This window comes from Choristoneura fumiferana, chromosome 10 (genome assembly GCF_025370935.1).
Source record: "Choristoneura fumiferana chromosome 10, NRCan_CFum_1, whole genome shotgun sequence".
NCBI lineage: Eukaryota > Metazoa > Arthropoda > Insecta > Lepidoptera > Tortricidae > Choristoneura > Choristoneura fumiferana.
Genome location: NC_133481.1, coordinates 9,361,875 through 9,379,118, shown reverse-complemented (window position 1 = coordinate 9,379,118; position 17,244 = coordinate 9,361,875). Strand labels below are relative to the sequence as shown.

General features: G+C 37.5%; 1 protein-coding gene across 4 annotated transcripts in view; it reads right to left on the bottom strand.

The window, feature by feature from the left end:
• Window positions 1–15,257, bottom strand: part of LOC141432031 (anaphase-promoting complex subunit 11-like) — a 40,766-nt gene extending 25,509 nt beyond the window's left edge. The window contains exons 1-3 of one of the 4 annotated variants that reach the window (XM_074093393.1): window positions 14,969–15,240; window positions 14,643–14,881; window positions 4,905–4,993 (exon numbers count right to left, since the gene is read on the bottom strand). In XM_074093393.1, the coding sequence (XP_073949494.1) occupies window positions 14,646–14,881; window positions 14,969–14,987 (255 nt within the window). In that variant the 5' untranslated portion in view covers window positions 14,988–15,240 and the 3' untranslated portion in view covers window positions 4,905–4,993; window positions 14,643–14,645. Of the gene's footprint in view, window positions 1–4,818; window positions 5,010–9,682; window positions 11,117–14,642; window positions 14,882–14,968 lie in introns of those variants that run through there. The other 3 variants (XM_074093394.1, XM_074093392.1, XM_074093391.1) reach the window with 3 other exon arrangements.
• Window positions 15,258–17,244: the final 1,987 nt, after the last annotated feature.

The following is a 17,244-nucleotide window of genomic DNA, read 5'->3' as shown; positions in this document are numbered from 1 at the left end:
CTTTAGCGCCGTTATCAACTGTCAAAACTAAGCAATTAAGGTTTTTAATCTGTCATATTATTGATTAAATAATGTATTTTTAATAACCAGCGAGCCATAAATGGAGTCACAACAAGAGCTGCACTTACAAGCTACACCCACGTAACGTGCGTCTAAAAAGGTTGATCTAAAGATAATAAACGCAAACAAGATTGTAAGTGTCAATTTGATTTTATACGGACCAACCGGATGTAGGTAAACGAACAGCTGTGAGTTAAGTACATTAAATAATAGACGTGTAAATCATAAAACGTATGCCTACTTTAAAAAATATTTCCTTCTACTGTATACCATTTAGACACACCGAAATTTTTCATAGGAATAACTTCCATTCGAAACACCAGGGTTAAGGTTTTATAATAGAAATCAAAGTTGTATAAAATAAAAACTAAAAGCTTTCTCAATGTGTGTTGGTTACGGTTAAAAATATTAACTCTGCGACAAGATGAACACCGAGCACAGGTAATTGTATATAACTGTAGAGATGTCATAATAGCGGGCGGCGCGGCACAAAAAGCTACTCAACTATAAACGATGTAATGTGTTTTACTTGACAGACTTGCATTATGTTTGATTGATGTTAATATGGGGTTAATTACAGTTACGTGCACTTAGTGTTTGCCAAATTCGGTTTCAAAAGGCTCAATCAAATCCTTTTTGTCAATAAAAACTGCATATTCGTTACTATTATACCTAGTGCCATCCACGAAGACGCGTGATTTTGTCAAAATTAGACATTAATGCAATCGTTGTAATAAGAACCACGGCACCCGTCATCGTGAATGATTCTACCTATAGACAAACCTCAGTTAAGACAGTGCAATAAAAACAAGTTATAATATTTATATTTAGTGGCTAATTCACTGGTACAATGTCAAAGAATCATTTCAGATTCAGATGAACGTTGTCAGCTTTAGCAAAATTATTTTGTCAAAAATGTCACTTGTTTATTAGCCAAAGCAACTTTTTACTTCGAGCTACAGTAACGCTGCATGGTAGGTACTAGTAATGTCTACTCCTATATGTCTATTTTTTAACCACGATACTAAAAAAAATGACGTTTCATGTCACGTGTTACTTGTTTTTCACATCTCATAAGTAGTGATGTGCCACAACCGGTGTTCCTATGTCATGCTACGTAAAAAATACGTAGGGCACTTAGGACATTTAAAAAAAGGTAATTTTACCCATTTGGGTACAATGAAAATGCCACCGTTTACGAGATATTTCGACTTTTTGTAGATGTTGATGTTTAAGTTTCAATTTAATTCTAAGCAATACTGCCTAAAAGCTCAATGCTTATGGAAAGTAGAATATTGAATGCTTAATTAATTATTTTTTGTTTCCATAAAATATTATACCAGAGAGCAGCACTATTCGTAATATGCTGGTTATTTTTACATTTGACATTTCATATTGTCAGTTTAGTATCTTGGTTAAATAAACAGAGTATAAGAGTAGGATGCAAATTTATCAAGCCTTCAAGGCTGCACGCGAATATGATAATTGCTTCAACTTGTTATTGACCATACCTGATACAATCTCGGTTCAATTACTAGCGTGTGGGGGGAAACTAGAGGTTAACTAGTGCAATGCCGTTTTTGTATTAGTACTCGTAGATTTTAAATACACCTACCAACAACCTAAGCTTGTGCTCGAAAACGGAAAAATCAGCTCTTCAGGTACAAATTTATTAGTTTATTAGAGCGTTCGATCTCCGCTAAATGCTCGACCCTGTTTAGTTTACTATCAAAACTATGAGTCGAAGAATATTTTTCAAGAGTTTACTCCAACCAAAAGCCATATAAATTTTTACTGCATACCAGATACAAGACGTGGCATCGTGGCCGGGCATTACGCGTTTTTGCGTCACCGTCACAGCCTGCTGCGCGGTATTGCGCCGATGATAATGACTGCCATTATCTGTTACTTCTACAGACAAAGGTGTATTACACCAATACATCAGCGTGTGGTGCCGTAAGACATAAAGTTGCGGTTCTTAGTAGTAAACTGTACTAAAATATTGTATGTTTTACAGGCGTCCGTAGAATGAGCTGGCTGGAATAAACAATGTATGAAGTATATCCTCCTAACGCTCAAGTCAAATTTTCGATTTATGAATATCAAACTTCATGTAATTTATGATAGTTTGATTTAAAATTACAATAAGTCCTTTATAAAGGACTCTGGGCATTATAGGAGGATATATATAGATATTTCACAGGTGGTAGGACCTTGTGCAAGGTCCGCCCGGATTGCTACCACATCTTGCTCGCTAATCCTGCCGTGAAGCAGCAGTGCTTGCACTGTTGTGTTTCGGCGTGGAGTGTAAGACAGCCGGTGAAATTACTGGCACTTGAGGTATCCCATCTTAAGCCTCTAGGTTGGCAACGCATATGCAATACCCCTGGTAGGCAGTGGTGATCTCTTACCATCAGGGGACCCACTTGCCATCCAGTCGAATAACATATATATATTATATATTATATACCCGGTGCTATCCACGAAGACGCGTGATTATGTCAAAATTAGACATAATGACATTGTAATAAGAACCACGGCTCGCGTCATCGTGAATGACTCTACCTATACCAACGTGTGCAGTGAAGAAACATATTTAAGTATTTCTATCTTAGGTTCGCTTAATTAGTTGTTTCGGTGTTCGATAATGTCTAATCATAAAGTCTTTAAGCAAAGCAATTCAATTATTACAGATTGTTAATAAAGTTACATCAGCATTAACTCTTAGACAGGTTTTCTTTAGTTTTATCTTGCCACTGATAGCTTTAATAAGAAAGATACCTATGAGTCATTTTATATTGCTCACATCGCTGGTGACCACTCGCTCTAGAGTTTACAGTTATACAATGTATGTAAGTAAACTACAGGGTTGTTTGAACTGGCATTTTTATTACCTTGTGAGCTTATTTCTATTCCAAAAATTATGAGTTGGCAGCTTGGTAACTGGGAAGGTAGTCAAATTGAATTCTTTGAAAGTAAGTAACAACAAACAGATCAGTCCTACGGCAAAGCGCACATGTTGCCAAACACGTAAAGGGAACGTAAACCGACAGATTACTTTGGTACGAACCAAAGGCTAGCGATAAACTCTAAAATGCGTACAACATCTGTTTTTTTAAACGTGCCTGCAATCTGTAATTGCTCGGCCCGCTATAGAACACCGGCCGGTGTTGCCTGTGAGTATATCATGTATGGCAAACTACATATTTAGGGAAATATTAGTGATTTTTTGTTTAAAATCGAGATATTTTCATAATAAAAGTCTGCACTGTCTGATAAGAAGCGGCCTAACTAACCCAAAGTAATTTGATTAAAACGCACGTTATTGTAAAAATGTCAAGCTTCAAATCACTTGAATTCCGAGAGGTTAGACCGCTTCTCTAACAGCCTCATTTTAAAAGTAAAAAATTCAGAATATACCGCTCATTACACTCTTTACCTACTTCTAGTAAAACATACTGTTTATTTAACGTAACCGTGTTCGTAGCGGGCAACAGGGGAGTTAGTCTATTTCGGTGTCACGATACACAAGTTTTTCATAAAGTATATGCTATTTACGGGTAAATAGCTGTGCTCTACCAAGTTCCTTAATTGGATATGGATATGATTGATCGATGTAGGTTTTATTGGCATGTATACTAACTTGGTACGTGTTGACTGAACTCGAAATGAACGTAGCTACCTAGTTAGCTAGAATTTACGATAAACATCTGTTTTCCCGTGAAATCTTACGAGTTTTTATAACATGAATTACCTAAACAAACAGGCATTAAATAAGATATTAGAAATAGGTGTTTCTGGTGCGTTTTATTGTGTTATAAATTTATAATTTTATTTTAGTACCTACTATGCAGCTATGTGAACGTATCCGGTTACGTATGATAATAAAAAGAAATATAGACGAGTAAAATTTTAGTTTAGTCATGATAATTTTTATTAGTTTTACACATGGCAAGACATAAAATATTCCACTTTTCCGTTCCATTTTAGGCTTATTGCTTTTACTTTTCATACTGCATTCCGCTTTAAAGAATTGAAATCCTTTAGTTTGCGTCTAAAATGCCATTATGGTAATTTTTTAAAAAGGAGCAGAATTTTAAATAAAAATATTGTCAGGTCAACAGTTTAAATCAGTTCAAAAAAATTTTGGGATTGTTTTAGAAGCAAAATGGAGTACGTTTTGCGACGCGAAATGCCAGGATACCGCTTTTTTCTAAATAGTACCTAATAAAATTAATGGACAGAAAGACTGCTCATTTGAATACGAATAAATGAAAGTACCTGAACTACATTCAATATTGTAACCATTTAAACACAGGTATCTTATTTACTAATACACATGCATAAGTGTCGTTAATCGAGACAGTGTGTGATTGGATTGTGCGAAGTGGACCCTGAGGCCGTATTGTCCAATGTTCGGGCACTCGTGATCGCATTCACGCATCGCATTCTCTGGACTGGACAGAGACTTTTTACAAACTGTTGTATTGTTGTTGGTACCTGAGCGACCGAGCTTTGCTCTGGCTAAATTCCATATTAAGCGTTTTCCCAGAGATAAGACCAAGCTAGATCGATTTGTCATCCCCGAAAACCCTACCCTACATACCAAATTTCATCGAAATCGTTTCCGAGATCCCTGAAATTATATATATATATATATATATATATATATAATATATATATATATATATATATATATATTATACAAGAATTGCTCGTTTAAAGGTATTACATAGATAGATTAGAGTTGTAACTTACCATTTCTTTCTTCAAGTAGGTGAGTTGCGAATCGAGATCGGTGGGCGCTTTATCTTCGGCGGGCGGTGTTAGTGGCGCCTCGGGCTCGCCTTCAGCAAACCCGCTCAGACTCTTAGGCAAGGGTGGCATGCCTTGCAGTGACATTGTACTGATCGCGCGGAACTGCTTGCGTAACCTGACAACAACATATTCTGTAAGAAAAACATTATATATATTTATTTGTGAAGAGAAGTAAATTGCCTGAAGCGAGTAGATTTTCGCTCGACATCTACGTACTTATCGGAAATAAGGAGGAAGGGAAGACTGGGGATGGTTGACTATAGGGACAGGTCGACTAATTGTCAAAAAGTTGACCTACGCGAAAGCCTTGCGTCAACCAACTAGGTGCGAGAATGTCTTTTTTCACCCTGCTGAGCATATCGTTTTAAAGAAAGAGCATAATATTGAAAAACAACACATCTAAGGAATATTTTTTCCTAACATTATTTGTGATAGCTGCTATTTATTCGTTGTTATTCCTTGTTAAAATATAAAACACTGAATGTCTGATTCTTTGCTCTTTCAGTGCTGCATCCTTATTTTTTGTTTAATCGCAGTTTTGAAGTATGATACGTGATTATTTATAAGAATTACAAGGCGATTTAGGGATGGTAGAATAATTTAAAACCGGTTTCGTTGGCCAGTGAATACCTAGTCTACCTACCAACGGCATGGCGTCGAACAAAAAACTGGTGTTGTTTTTGGACAAATCTGGCACAAACTCATCTTACTATTCCTACATGGAATACTGCCTTAATTTAGGCAACTTGAAACGTCATTTTGAATACTCTAATTTAAATTCTATCATGTTTGATTAGGTAGTCGGAAAAAAGTGTATTGCATTATTTTTGTATCTTTTAACCTATTTCTTCGTAGATTTGGAACTAATAAATCCCTAGGGCGGTTGCGAGCTTCTACACTACATCATAATTGATTACAAACTTTCGCCATTTTTTTTTTCAAATATGAAGTGTACCTATAATTTGAAATACTTTTTAAAACCACATAAATTAAAGAAATAATACAAATAAAGTTTAAGCTGAAAATTGGTCAACCATACCCGGTCTCCTATCCTACTAATATTATAAATGTGAAAGTTTGTGAGTGAGTGAGTGAGTGAGTATGTTTGTTACTTTTTCACGCTTAAACGGCTGGACGGATTTGGATGAAATTTGGCGGAAAGTTAGTTTATAACCTGGATTAAAACATAGGATACTTTTTATCCCGATATTCCCACGGGATAGGGATAAAATCTCGAAATAACAACCGCTAGGCTTAGAGTCATGAAATTTGGTATTTAGGTAGTTGGACGTCTGGAATAAAACATAGGTGACTTTTTGACCCGATATTCCCACGGGATATCTAGGGATAAAATCTTAAAATAACAACCGCTGGGCTGTGAGCCATGAAATTTAGTATGTAGGTAGCTGGACCTCTGGAATAACACATAGGCTACTTTTTATTCCGATATTCCCACGGGATAGGGATAAAATCTTGAAATAACAACCGCTGGGTTTAGAGTCATGAAATTTGGTATGTAGGTAGTTGGACGTCTGGAATAAAACATAGGTGACTTTTTGACCCGATATTCCCACGGGATGGGATAAAATCTTAAAAAACAACCGCTGGGCTCCATGAAATTTAGTATGTAGGTAGCTGGACCTCTGAATAACACATAAGCTACTTTTTATTCCGATATTCCCACGGGATAGGGATAAAATCTTGAAATAACAACCGCTGGGCTTAGAGGCATGAAATTTGGTATGTAGGTAGCCGGACGTCTGGAATAACACATACGCTTCTTTTTATCCCGATATTTCCACGGGATAGTTTTGTAACTAAGGGACCCCACACATCCGTGTATTATTGTCATTATTATTTTGTAATTTTTTCTTTAATTGTATACTTACTGTAGTTTTTAAGTATTTTATTTGTACTTATTTTATTTTGAAAAAATGACTTTCTGCCAAGCTTCTTGCGGCGCATTCTTCTTGGCTATGATGGTCTTTCCAAAAGTGCTGATATTTAAAAAAATGACGTGTAAAAGTGCCCATTGCGGCCTATTTACTGAATAAATGATATGAATTTGAATTTGTATAGGGAAAATTTTTGAACTTTTAGCACTGGGTTTAGAGTCTTGAATTTTGTACAGTTATTCACAACACAACCTCAATGAAGACCACGATATAAATTTTGGAAATTTCCAGGGGAATTTTGTAAAATCCCGAAAATTTCAATTGCAACTACCAGACCGAATAGTTTACGCGTGCGAAGCCGCGGGTAAAAGCTAGTACATAATATATCGATCGATGTCTCAAAGTTCCATTTCATTTGATAACAGAACTTAGCCTAAATTGTCCGCAGAAAATCCTTATTTTATCCAGAAATACGTATATATACTTCGCGGCACAATATTTGGCCCACCTCTATATACAAATTACCTATTTCTGCATACATTTGAGGGCCAGATTTTTTGCCGCTCAGTATAGAAAAAATAGTTAACTTATAAATAAATATCATGGGTCATTTTTGATAGCAATGGACCTAATCCTAAACTAAACAAAACTTTTACTATGGATACTTAGGCAACGGATAAACATTCTTATATAGATAAATACATACTTAAATACTTACATATTTAACATCCAAGACCCGATGTAAGTATAGTTGTTGTTATGTCTAATATATCGCACGCAATCAACTAAGCAGTTTTCTCTAACATACTCGTACTTTATAGTTCCTAGGAAAATGTCACCGTAGAGGAGTCAGGCATTTGAATGAAACACGTGCTTGTGAAACAAGAGTTATACCTAGTGCCATCCACGAAGACGCGTGATTTTGACAAAATTAGACATTAATGACATAGTAATAAGAATCACGGCACGCATCATCGTGAATGACTCTACCTATAACTTTATGCCTTGAATGCAAATATTTAACCTGGCGCACTGCAGACAGCAGAATCCATGCTCTATCGCCAATAAAGTCTGTTAATCGGTAGATGCTACTGCACCGAATAGATACAGTACAGTTGACATATTAACGTTTAATACCTAATAAAATAAATAAGACCTGACACAATTCGGAATGGAAGGAAGTTTTAGAGTTTTTATGTATCTGCCGTAACACCGTAGTACCGTACCATTTTACTGAACCAGTTACATACGCCTTTGGTACCTCATCTGCACTTAACATCAGGTAAGATAGGGGTCAATGACGGTCAGTTTTATGTAAAAAAAAGTTTTGTTTTGCGTTACATACTTACAGTAATACCACGCGCCATATAAATCTGCCTAAAAGTTCATTACTTAATACTCAGTTTTGACGCATTTTTAAGATACATTTTTTATGCGACGTCTTTACGTTACTCCCGGAAGTGCCTATTCAATTATTGGAATTATACCTTTATAGTTTTTGTGGTACTAGTCGTGACAATGAACTTTTAGGCAAAGTTAGGCGGCGGAAGGTATAGTCAGTTGTCATTTTTAACGCCCGACGCAAAAACAGGGGTGTTATAAGTTTGACCGCTATGTGTTTCTGTCTGCGGCACCGTAGCTCTTAAACGGGTGAACCGATTTGAATGCGGTTCTTTTTATTTGAAAGCATGATTTCTAGCGATGGTTCTTAGACATGTTTATCAAAACCAGTTCAGCCGTTTTTGGGATATTGAACTTTGAAGTGACAAAGTCGGGGGTTTTCCAACTTTTTGTTGATTAAGTTATCTAAATAGGATGAACATCTATGTACATAACTACTTCATTTTCATACAAAAGTAATTTTTGAACTTTTGTTTAACACTGCACGCCTACCTATAAAGTGTATCAAAACCAGTACTTGATCGAATTTAAGTCACTAATTTTATTACGAAACATGTTTCCACTTCAACGGGGAAATTTTGTTGTGAAAATAAAGATGTGTCATGTAACATTAATAAATAATGTAAATCATATATGTAGGCTAAGATCATGCTCGAATAAATAAAAAATAACTTAGTAACTTGATAACTTAGGTCACAGTACGTAGGTACCATCAGCCAAATATGTGGTCTACCTCTACCACCCTAAATTTTATAATCATTTGCATGTCATAAAACAATAATGCCAATAGACGTGTCTGTCAACTTGAAAGTTCGACTTTAGCGACATATCCATTTGATAGGAACTTGTTTAAAAATTGATAGACCACTTATTTGGCTGATGGTACAGTACGAAATATACTCACTTATGCCCACGTCATATTTCAATTTATTTTCCAATTTTACGTCAATTACTTATTACACATAACATATGGTACCTAATTACCTTTAGTGAATCACAAAAGCCATCGCACTCATACCTACAATAACTATCATAAAAAAAATCAGGTATAATAAAAATTCTTCTAGTAACATAGCAAAGAAAGTAAGTACCCACTGCTTATTAAATGACCTGGATAGCAGCACTTAGTATAGTACCCTGCCCGCAACATTTAATAACCGGACCAAGATAACCGGGTTTGATCGCTGACCTTTTACTTTACTGCATGTAAAGCCGCCGCGGCTAACGTACTAAAACCACGCCAAACAACGGAAGACGGATACGACCAAAACAACGTAGCCGAGCTTTAACAAGATAATGTTAACTCGCCGGCGCTTAGAACTTCAACAAACGAGAGGCGTATACGATACGGCTCTACCTTCGCGATAAGATTCGTTTGGATGGCTCTATTAAATACCTACTTGTCTTTCTTTGAAAAGCTTTCTGTGAAAATTACAAACTTTTAACAGAGCCGGCGCAATTGTATAGGATGTGTTGTATTCGAATATTGGCAGATGAAGTTAACTTACCTAGATTTAAGATCATCGTCAAGAATATACGCATAGGCCTGGTCATTTTCATCGTCCGTGTTTCCACTGAAATTAGACACAGATGACATGGCATAATTTTGTTCTGAGTCCTCAGAATCACACTTTTCACTAGTTTCGACCCACTCCTTTGGCTCTAATGTTTCGGGCACGTTAGGCTGCGAGCGCATCGTCTGCAGTTCATAAATTAACATTTCGTGGTTATTCATGTCCTTCATCAGTTCTATCTCCGGCGAGTCATTGCCGTTAGTCACATTCTCAGAATCTTTGCCTTTATCTATAACCGTATTCGCTTCGTTCTTTTTATTGTTTCTGCTAGCAATTATTTCTGAAATAAGCATCTCAGTGACGCGAGATGTTTTACGTTCGAGGGAATTTTTATTTTTATTTAAAGTTTCGTCACGTTTAGAACTTTCGGGGGCGTTTTGTGTATTCGGGAGGTTATTGACTTGCTTTGACGGGCTGTTTCGTAGTCTGTCGTCGAATTCCTGTACCTCCTCGACAGTAGCGTACGGTGCTTCTGCTACCGGACTTTTAGGCGGTTTTGCGTCCACCGGAGATGAATAAGGACTGATTTCTGGTGAAGATGGTATAGATTTCTTTCTTTCTAGTGAATTTCTCTGTACAGGTAAGGGTTTCATTGGTTTCACTTTCGGTTTTGGTGATAGAGGCGGTGGAGGTGCTTTACGCAAAGGCATACTTTTCTCCGCAAAACTTGAAGATTTTGAAACTTTTCCCTTTGCATCTTGGTCTAATTTGTTAGATGTAGATAGAGATCTTACTAGAATTTGCTTACACGTTTTAACCGCTTTGGAATTAAGTGATTCATTAGATCTCTTATTCGAAGCCGGCGATTGTATCGAGCTACTGTCGCTGGAACTTCTCCTAGAATTTTGGCCGCTGGATTTCCTTTCGTCTGACGAGGAGCTTCGGTCGCTGATGACATCTTTGATAAACGATTTGACACGCGCCAAACCATTCTGTTTCGGTGATACAGCCGGTTTACTGACTGTGCTACGATCTAAAGTTTTGGCTTTGGTCGTGTTGACTTGTTGCTCCTGTTTAGACAGCGTGCGCGACTTGAGGCTGGCCTTGGAGTCGGCGACGGCTTTTCTTGTTTTCGCTAGAGCTTCGGCCACCACGCTCTGGTTTGGCCGCGGTGGAACGGGGGGCGGACCTTTTATTTTGTTGCTCTTCATGGGTTGGGCATTGGTTTGTACCATCAGCATTGTGGAAGCGTCACTCGTACTATAAGAGGATGGCTATAGTATAAGGAGCGCGTTGCGTGAGGCCAGGCGCCGCGTAAGTCACTTCACTCGCGAGCGCGGCGTGGGAGCGAGGCGGCCGTCCCCTCGGACGCGCGTCACGGACTGAGCCGCCGCCGCCGCGGCCGGCCTCCCTCGGACCGCGCTACACCTCCAGCGTGACACCGTGTCTTAAACTTTAAGACCTAGCACGGTGCTAGTGCGTTACGCAACCTAAACCTCTAACTCGTAGTCGTGGGTAAATCGCAGTTGATCAATGCACCCATAGCTGGTTCAATTTTTTATTTTTATTTTGATGACTGACAATAATTTATAGTTACACAATTACGATTTTATATGCTCTAATGACATAATTAGAACACTATGTTAGCAAATCTAACTAATTACAAATTTAATAACAGTGTAACTAAACCACAATGGATGAACTTGTTTGTGTTGAGGATGAATCTATTTAATTTTACAAGATTTTATTTAATTTGACTGTATATAAATGTAATAAGTATTTTTTTGTAAAAAAAAGCAATTGTTTAATAGGTACAAACTATTATCGCGGATTGTACTTTGTTTAGTCCGTATTTTTGCATTATCATCCAACCTATCGGCGCATTTCTAAATTTACCAAATTTCTAGTCAATCCGACCACAGGAAGGGAGTAAAATTCGATTAAAATTTTATTTACACAAACATAATTATTTATACAAGACTGTTTAAAAGCCTTGAAGGTTGAATATTAAAAAACTACGTATTTTATGATTTAATAATTGTATTTTATTTAATAAATATTGTAAATCCAAAACTTGTCTTTTTATGTTTTTTTCCTTTTAACTATGTAACAACCTCCTTTCTCCTTTTAACTAACCAAACGTTTTAGAGGGAAATTTACGTTGGAGTTCCTATTTCCTGTAAACTTCTTTATCACCGCAAGGTTGCAGTCTAAACGGCTAGCTAAGTTTTTTTGCAATATCCTTTGAAAGGTGGCATGACAGAACAAAAGTTGACCCACACTCGTAGTACAAGTGATTGTTTGGGGCGTGGACGCCGCGCGACGGCCGGCGCACGCGACGCGTAGCGAGTCGCTATTGTGAGGGTGATGAAAACACCTATTGTTGTGGGCAATACAATAAAACTACTGCTTGGAGAGTAGGAAAATATCAGGCAATGGAATTAACAACTCACGCCAACATATATATAACTTAGAAAAGTTGAATAACCCTTCTCATTTTTAGGGTTCCGGGTCTGTCTGTCTGTCTGTCCGTCCGCGGCTGAGCTCAGAGAACGTTTAGTACTAGAAAGTTGTAATTTGACATGAACAGTCACGCCGACAGTGGTAAAGTAAAAAAAAAAATTTTTTTCCGGTACACCCATAGGCGTAAAGTGGGGCTGTTTTTTTTTCTCAGCTACAGTGTGGGGTATCTTTGGATAGGTATTTTAAAACCATTGTTGCTAAGACGATTTTTTGATTTAGTAATCTGTTTGCGAAATATTCAACTTTAAAGTGCAAATTTAGATTAAAATCGAGCATCCACCACCGCCCCTATAAAATCTAAACTGTTGGGTGTAAAAATTGAATAAATTCAGGATGGTAGTAAATATATCAAATTTACAAGGAAAATTATAACGGCTAAGATTGCTTGAGAATTATCTAAACTTGATGATATGAGTAATAGCAGCATAAGATATAAAATATACCTAAACTTGGAAGATTCAATACACAATATGAAATCCTTAGAAAAATATTACTTGATTTTTTCGCAAAGGGCTACGGAACCCTATCCTGGGCGTGTCCGACACGCTCTTGGCTGGTTTTTATTTAAAAGGCTATTTCATTAACATCATTCATAAAGTGATTGAAGTTTGTTTTTAGCTATAAAAGTATGGAAGCAGCTTCTTAATATAATTTATTTAAAGAAAAAATCCCAGGATCCTAATATTCCGTAACTAATCGGATGCATATATACAGTCGTGTCGCGGCTCGCTGCTAATGGTCCTAACGTAACCATATTTTGCCACAGATTGAATATTAATATTAAATAATTTATTTTTTCAGAAACTAAATTTCATATTGCACTTTTAACATTAGATAGGTAAATCTCAAATATGCATTTGTTTCTATAGTCGAAACATTGAATTTGTGCTGAACAAAGTGCATTCCATATTAGCCAACACCTAAACTTTAGGCAAATATGCACCAGATTATCCAATCACTGTTAATAAACATGCAATACTTATTTAATCATTTATTTCAGGGATCTCAGAAACGGCTCTAACAATGGGGCTTTCTGAGAAGCGCTAGTATTGTGAGGTCCTTTTGACATCTTTGTGTCACATTTGTGATAGGTTCAATAATCAAATCACAATCCCAAACAAACGAGCAAGACTGAACGAAAACCAGCCTATCAGTTTCTCAGAGGGCTGGCGATACACCTGTGAGATCCCTCGTATTATGGGTGTCCATGAACGGTGGTGATTACTTTGCATCACATGACCCACATGTTCGTTGGTCCCTTCTTACAAACTATACTAACTCCGTGTAGCGATATTTCAATAGTCAAGGGCCCTCTTTTCATTTAACATAATTTGCTATGTGGGAGCTTTCGGCAGCAAACAATGACTCTAACTTGGTCTTGGGAAAAGTCGTGTTTTCAATTTTTCGTGTACTTTGTTTCACTTTATTTCACGCGCAATAAGATTGGTAATTTCAAATGATAATGATGATTTAACAGTATAGCACTAAGCTAACAAACAAATGTCTTGGAATCAAATTTCGTTCAGATATGCAAAGCATTGGAGATTCTAATGCTTATTTACCTAAACTTTGACATCAGCATAGGTATTTGAATAGTAAGGGAGACTCAACATACCTCATTCAGGTAATTTTGTTTTTTGTGTTTCTCACAAAAAGGTCTTAGCAAAGAACAAAGTGACCCTGAAAGGGTTCCGTTTTTGCCAATTGAGAATGGAAACCTAAAAAGAACTCTGAGAGAAGCTCAGTGCCCATGTACTAAAATGTATTAAGAAACATCATCAAAGGTGGCTTGTCGCCAACTATACTTTATAAATATAAATAAAGTTAGAAAAAGAAAAACTCAAGAAATTAAACATATAAATATTGTGGGGCAAGTTACACCATTTGATATAGTCCCAGAACAAGCAAAACTTGTACTATAGTGTTGGATAGCAAATGAATATAAATATAGAGAGAAATATATACATGTGACATCCTTGCATGACTCAACAACCAACATCTATCTTCATCACACTAATATCCCTACTTCTACTACTGCCGCTACTAGGTCCATGTTGTCTTGGTTGTCCTAATTTTTTTTTTTAATATAAATACCCTGGCCAGACTGCAGGGTGATATGATTATCAAGGTTTTCTGTTTTTATACATTAAAATTCAAATTGGAAGGAATTTCACACTGCTAATGTGTTTTGTCCAACATACCTAGTGTATGGACTGTAGTACAGAGCAGTTGAATAGAGTATGTGTTCTGATTGTGAAATTGTACCGTATTGTAACTACCTATATATTATAATTGACAATCTAATAGCTCTTTAGTAGCCAAAAGCGTCATTGTTTTGTTTGCTATTTCGCGCAAAAATTAATGTCTTTTAAAATAGAAATTTATTTCGAAAGAAAGGATGAATCTTAATCTTGGAATGGAGCAATCTTACCTTTTATTTGTGGCTGAATTTCCAGTCCTGACGGCACATAGGACACTGCTGCTGAGGCTGAGACTGTAGCCACTTCACGATACAGTGGATGTGGAAGCAATGGGAGCACGCTCCCCACACCAGCGGACAGTCGTCTCCTGGCAGTTTACAGTCTGGGCAACAACTGTCGAAGGGCATACGACAAATACCACAGTTGTCGTCGTTTGCGATCCAACGCCACGTCGCGACACCAGTCCAACCTACACAGGTATTTATGGATTATTCCCGTACATGACATCAACAAAACAATGCGTTTCAAGGTAATGAAACGTAAAAATGTTACTTACTTTTAACTGTCACTTTCATCTCGTGTCTGTAACATAAGTAACATAACTGAGTCGGCTGGAAGTAAGTACAACCAACTCTACGATAAGATAGAAAACTTTTACCACGTTACTCAGTCCTCTAATACAAAAGAGCGCTAAAACACTCGTTACCCGATAAATGATTTATAATTTATTAGGAAATGGAAAACAAAGCAAAAAGCTTTCGTTTTATTGACAGTTTGACTTGACAGACACAACAGCAAGCAGGGGTGTAGTTAATGTACGACTTGTTATGTTAATGCACACCAAATAATGCACGCCCTGATAATCCGTGCTTATGTACACGGATTAACATGCCGTGCATTTTACCCCGTACCACAGTGTAACCCGTACTATAAGACCCCGTACAACTACAGGGCTACTACGAAACTCGAAACTCGAAGTTCGTATCGTACCGTCCCTCTCGCTCTCGTATTAAATAGTATAAGTGTCAGAAGAACCGCACGACACGAACTTCGAGTTTCGAGTTTCGTAGTAGCCCTGCTAGCACGAGTATAGTTAGTTAATGTACGACTTGTTGATGCACGCTCAAATAATGCACGGCCTGATAATCCGTACTTATATGCTTCGGATTATCACGTCGTACATTGCGCGTACATTCCGAGTTGTACATTATTTTATTGTTTCCCACACAACAGCAGGCCTACTCCGAAACTCGAAACTCGAAGTTCGTGTCGTGCGGTCCCTCTCGCTCTCGTATTAAATAGTATAAGTGTCAGAGGGACCGCACGACACGAACTTCGAGTTTCGAGTTTCGGAGTAGCTTTGCTGAAGGCCTACTACGAAATTCGAAGTTCGTATCCTTAGATAAATGATTGGTCTCGCGCGCTCGCTCGACTAGATACCCACAGAGTACCTTTTTTATATACTGAGTAGATACCGCGCTACCTGAAAACAAAAGGTTCGTGAATGCGGAAACTCAACGTAATAAAAAGTTTTCGTTTCAATATTTTTTTCAGGAAGGTTAGGGATATTTTAAACTCGGAGGGAAATTTGGAAGATAAGAGATCACCACCGCCCACAGACACCTGCAAGACCAGGGGTGACCAGGGGGATTGCAGACGCGCGTTGCCAACCTAGAGGCCTAAGATAGGATACCTCAAGTGCCAGTAATTTCACCGGCTGTCTTACTCTCCACGCCGAAACACAACAGTGCAAGCACTGCTACTTCACGGCAGGATTAGCAAGCAAGATGGTGGTAGCAATCCGGGCGGTCCTACCACCTGCAAAATGGGCTATGCCCTATGTAATGTGACAAATTTGTACGATGCCCGTTTCAAAATAAAATAATATATATATATTGTAGTGTGCGTAAGAACGGAATAAGACAATTTGCAAGTTACTGGTCTATTAAGTTACTGGTTACAAAATGTATCTTAAGAAATACTTAGAAATTAAGAAGTAATTAAGAGTGAATGTATTAATATGATTGTGTATAGGTTAGGCGTAGGTTTCTTCCTTAAAAAAATGGTAGGTATGATGTAGGTATATCAATGATCAGGCCTCACTTTTAATTAAAAAATATTTAAGGACATTCAATATTTACCTACCTAGCGCCCCAGCCCCGCCCCCCGTGCTGTAATGATGTATGAAATCTCATTACGATATACAGCCGTGTTCATAATAGAATCCAATGTCGTAATGCTGGTCATTACCTATGGTTTTTGAACGCATAATTGAGGATTTACTAAATCCTATGGGTGTAGATAAAGTACTAATTTATTATCGTCAGCGGGACGGCAAGATACGAAGTTTGAATTTTGCACTGCGTAGTAGGTATAGGGCCAGGGGGATATACGAACTTCGTAGTTCAAATTTGGGAGTAAGCCCTTTGAGAGTGAAAAGCAAATGTGCTCTTAGCGGGAAAAATATCGACCTAACATGTACAGTTGAAGAAACTGAACCACATTCTAGAGTGGAACCTTTCATAAACAATTTCGCTATTTATTTATTTATTTAAATACAGTCAGGCTTACAGTTTGATATGATTTCTTAGGAAAATGTATGGGATGTCAACTTTGATGAATTATAACTGGATGTCAACATGACATTAGTAGCACAAAGGTTCCACCCCGGTACGTGATGCAGTTTCCTTGACTGTACATGCATCGTCGAGTGTACAATGTGATTCAATTCAATCAAGTCTGGGTAAAAAACGGTATGTCCATGGCAAGATCGCGGTTGTCCACGTGTTGCTTTACAAAGCCGCCGTGACAATGTATCGTTATTCTTAATGG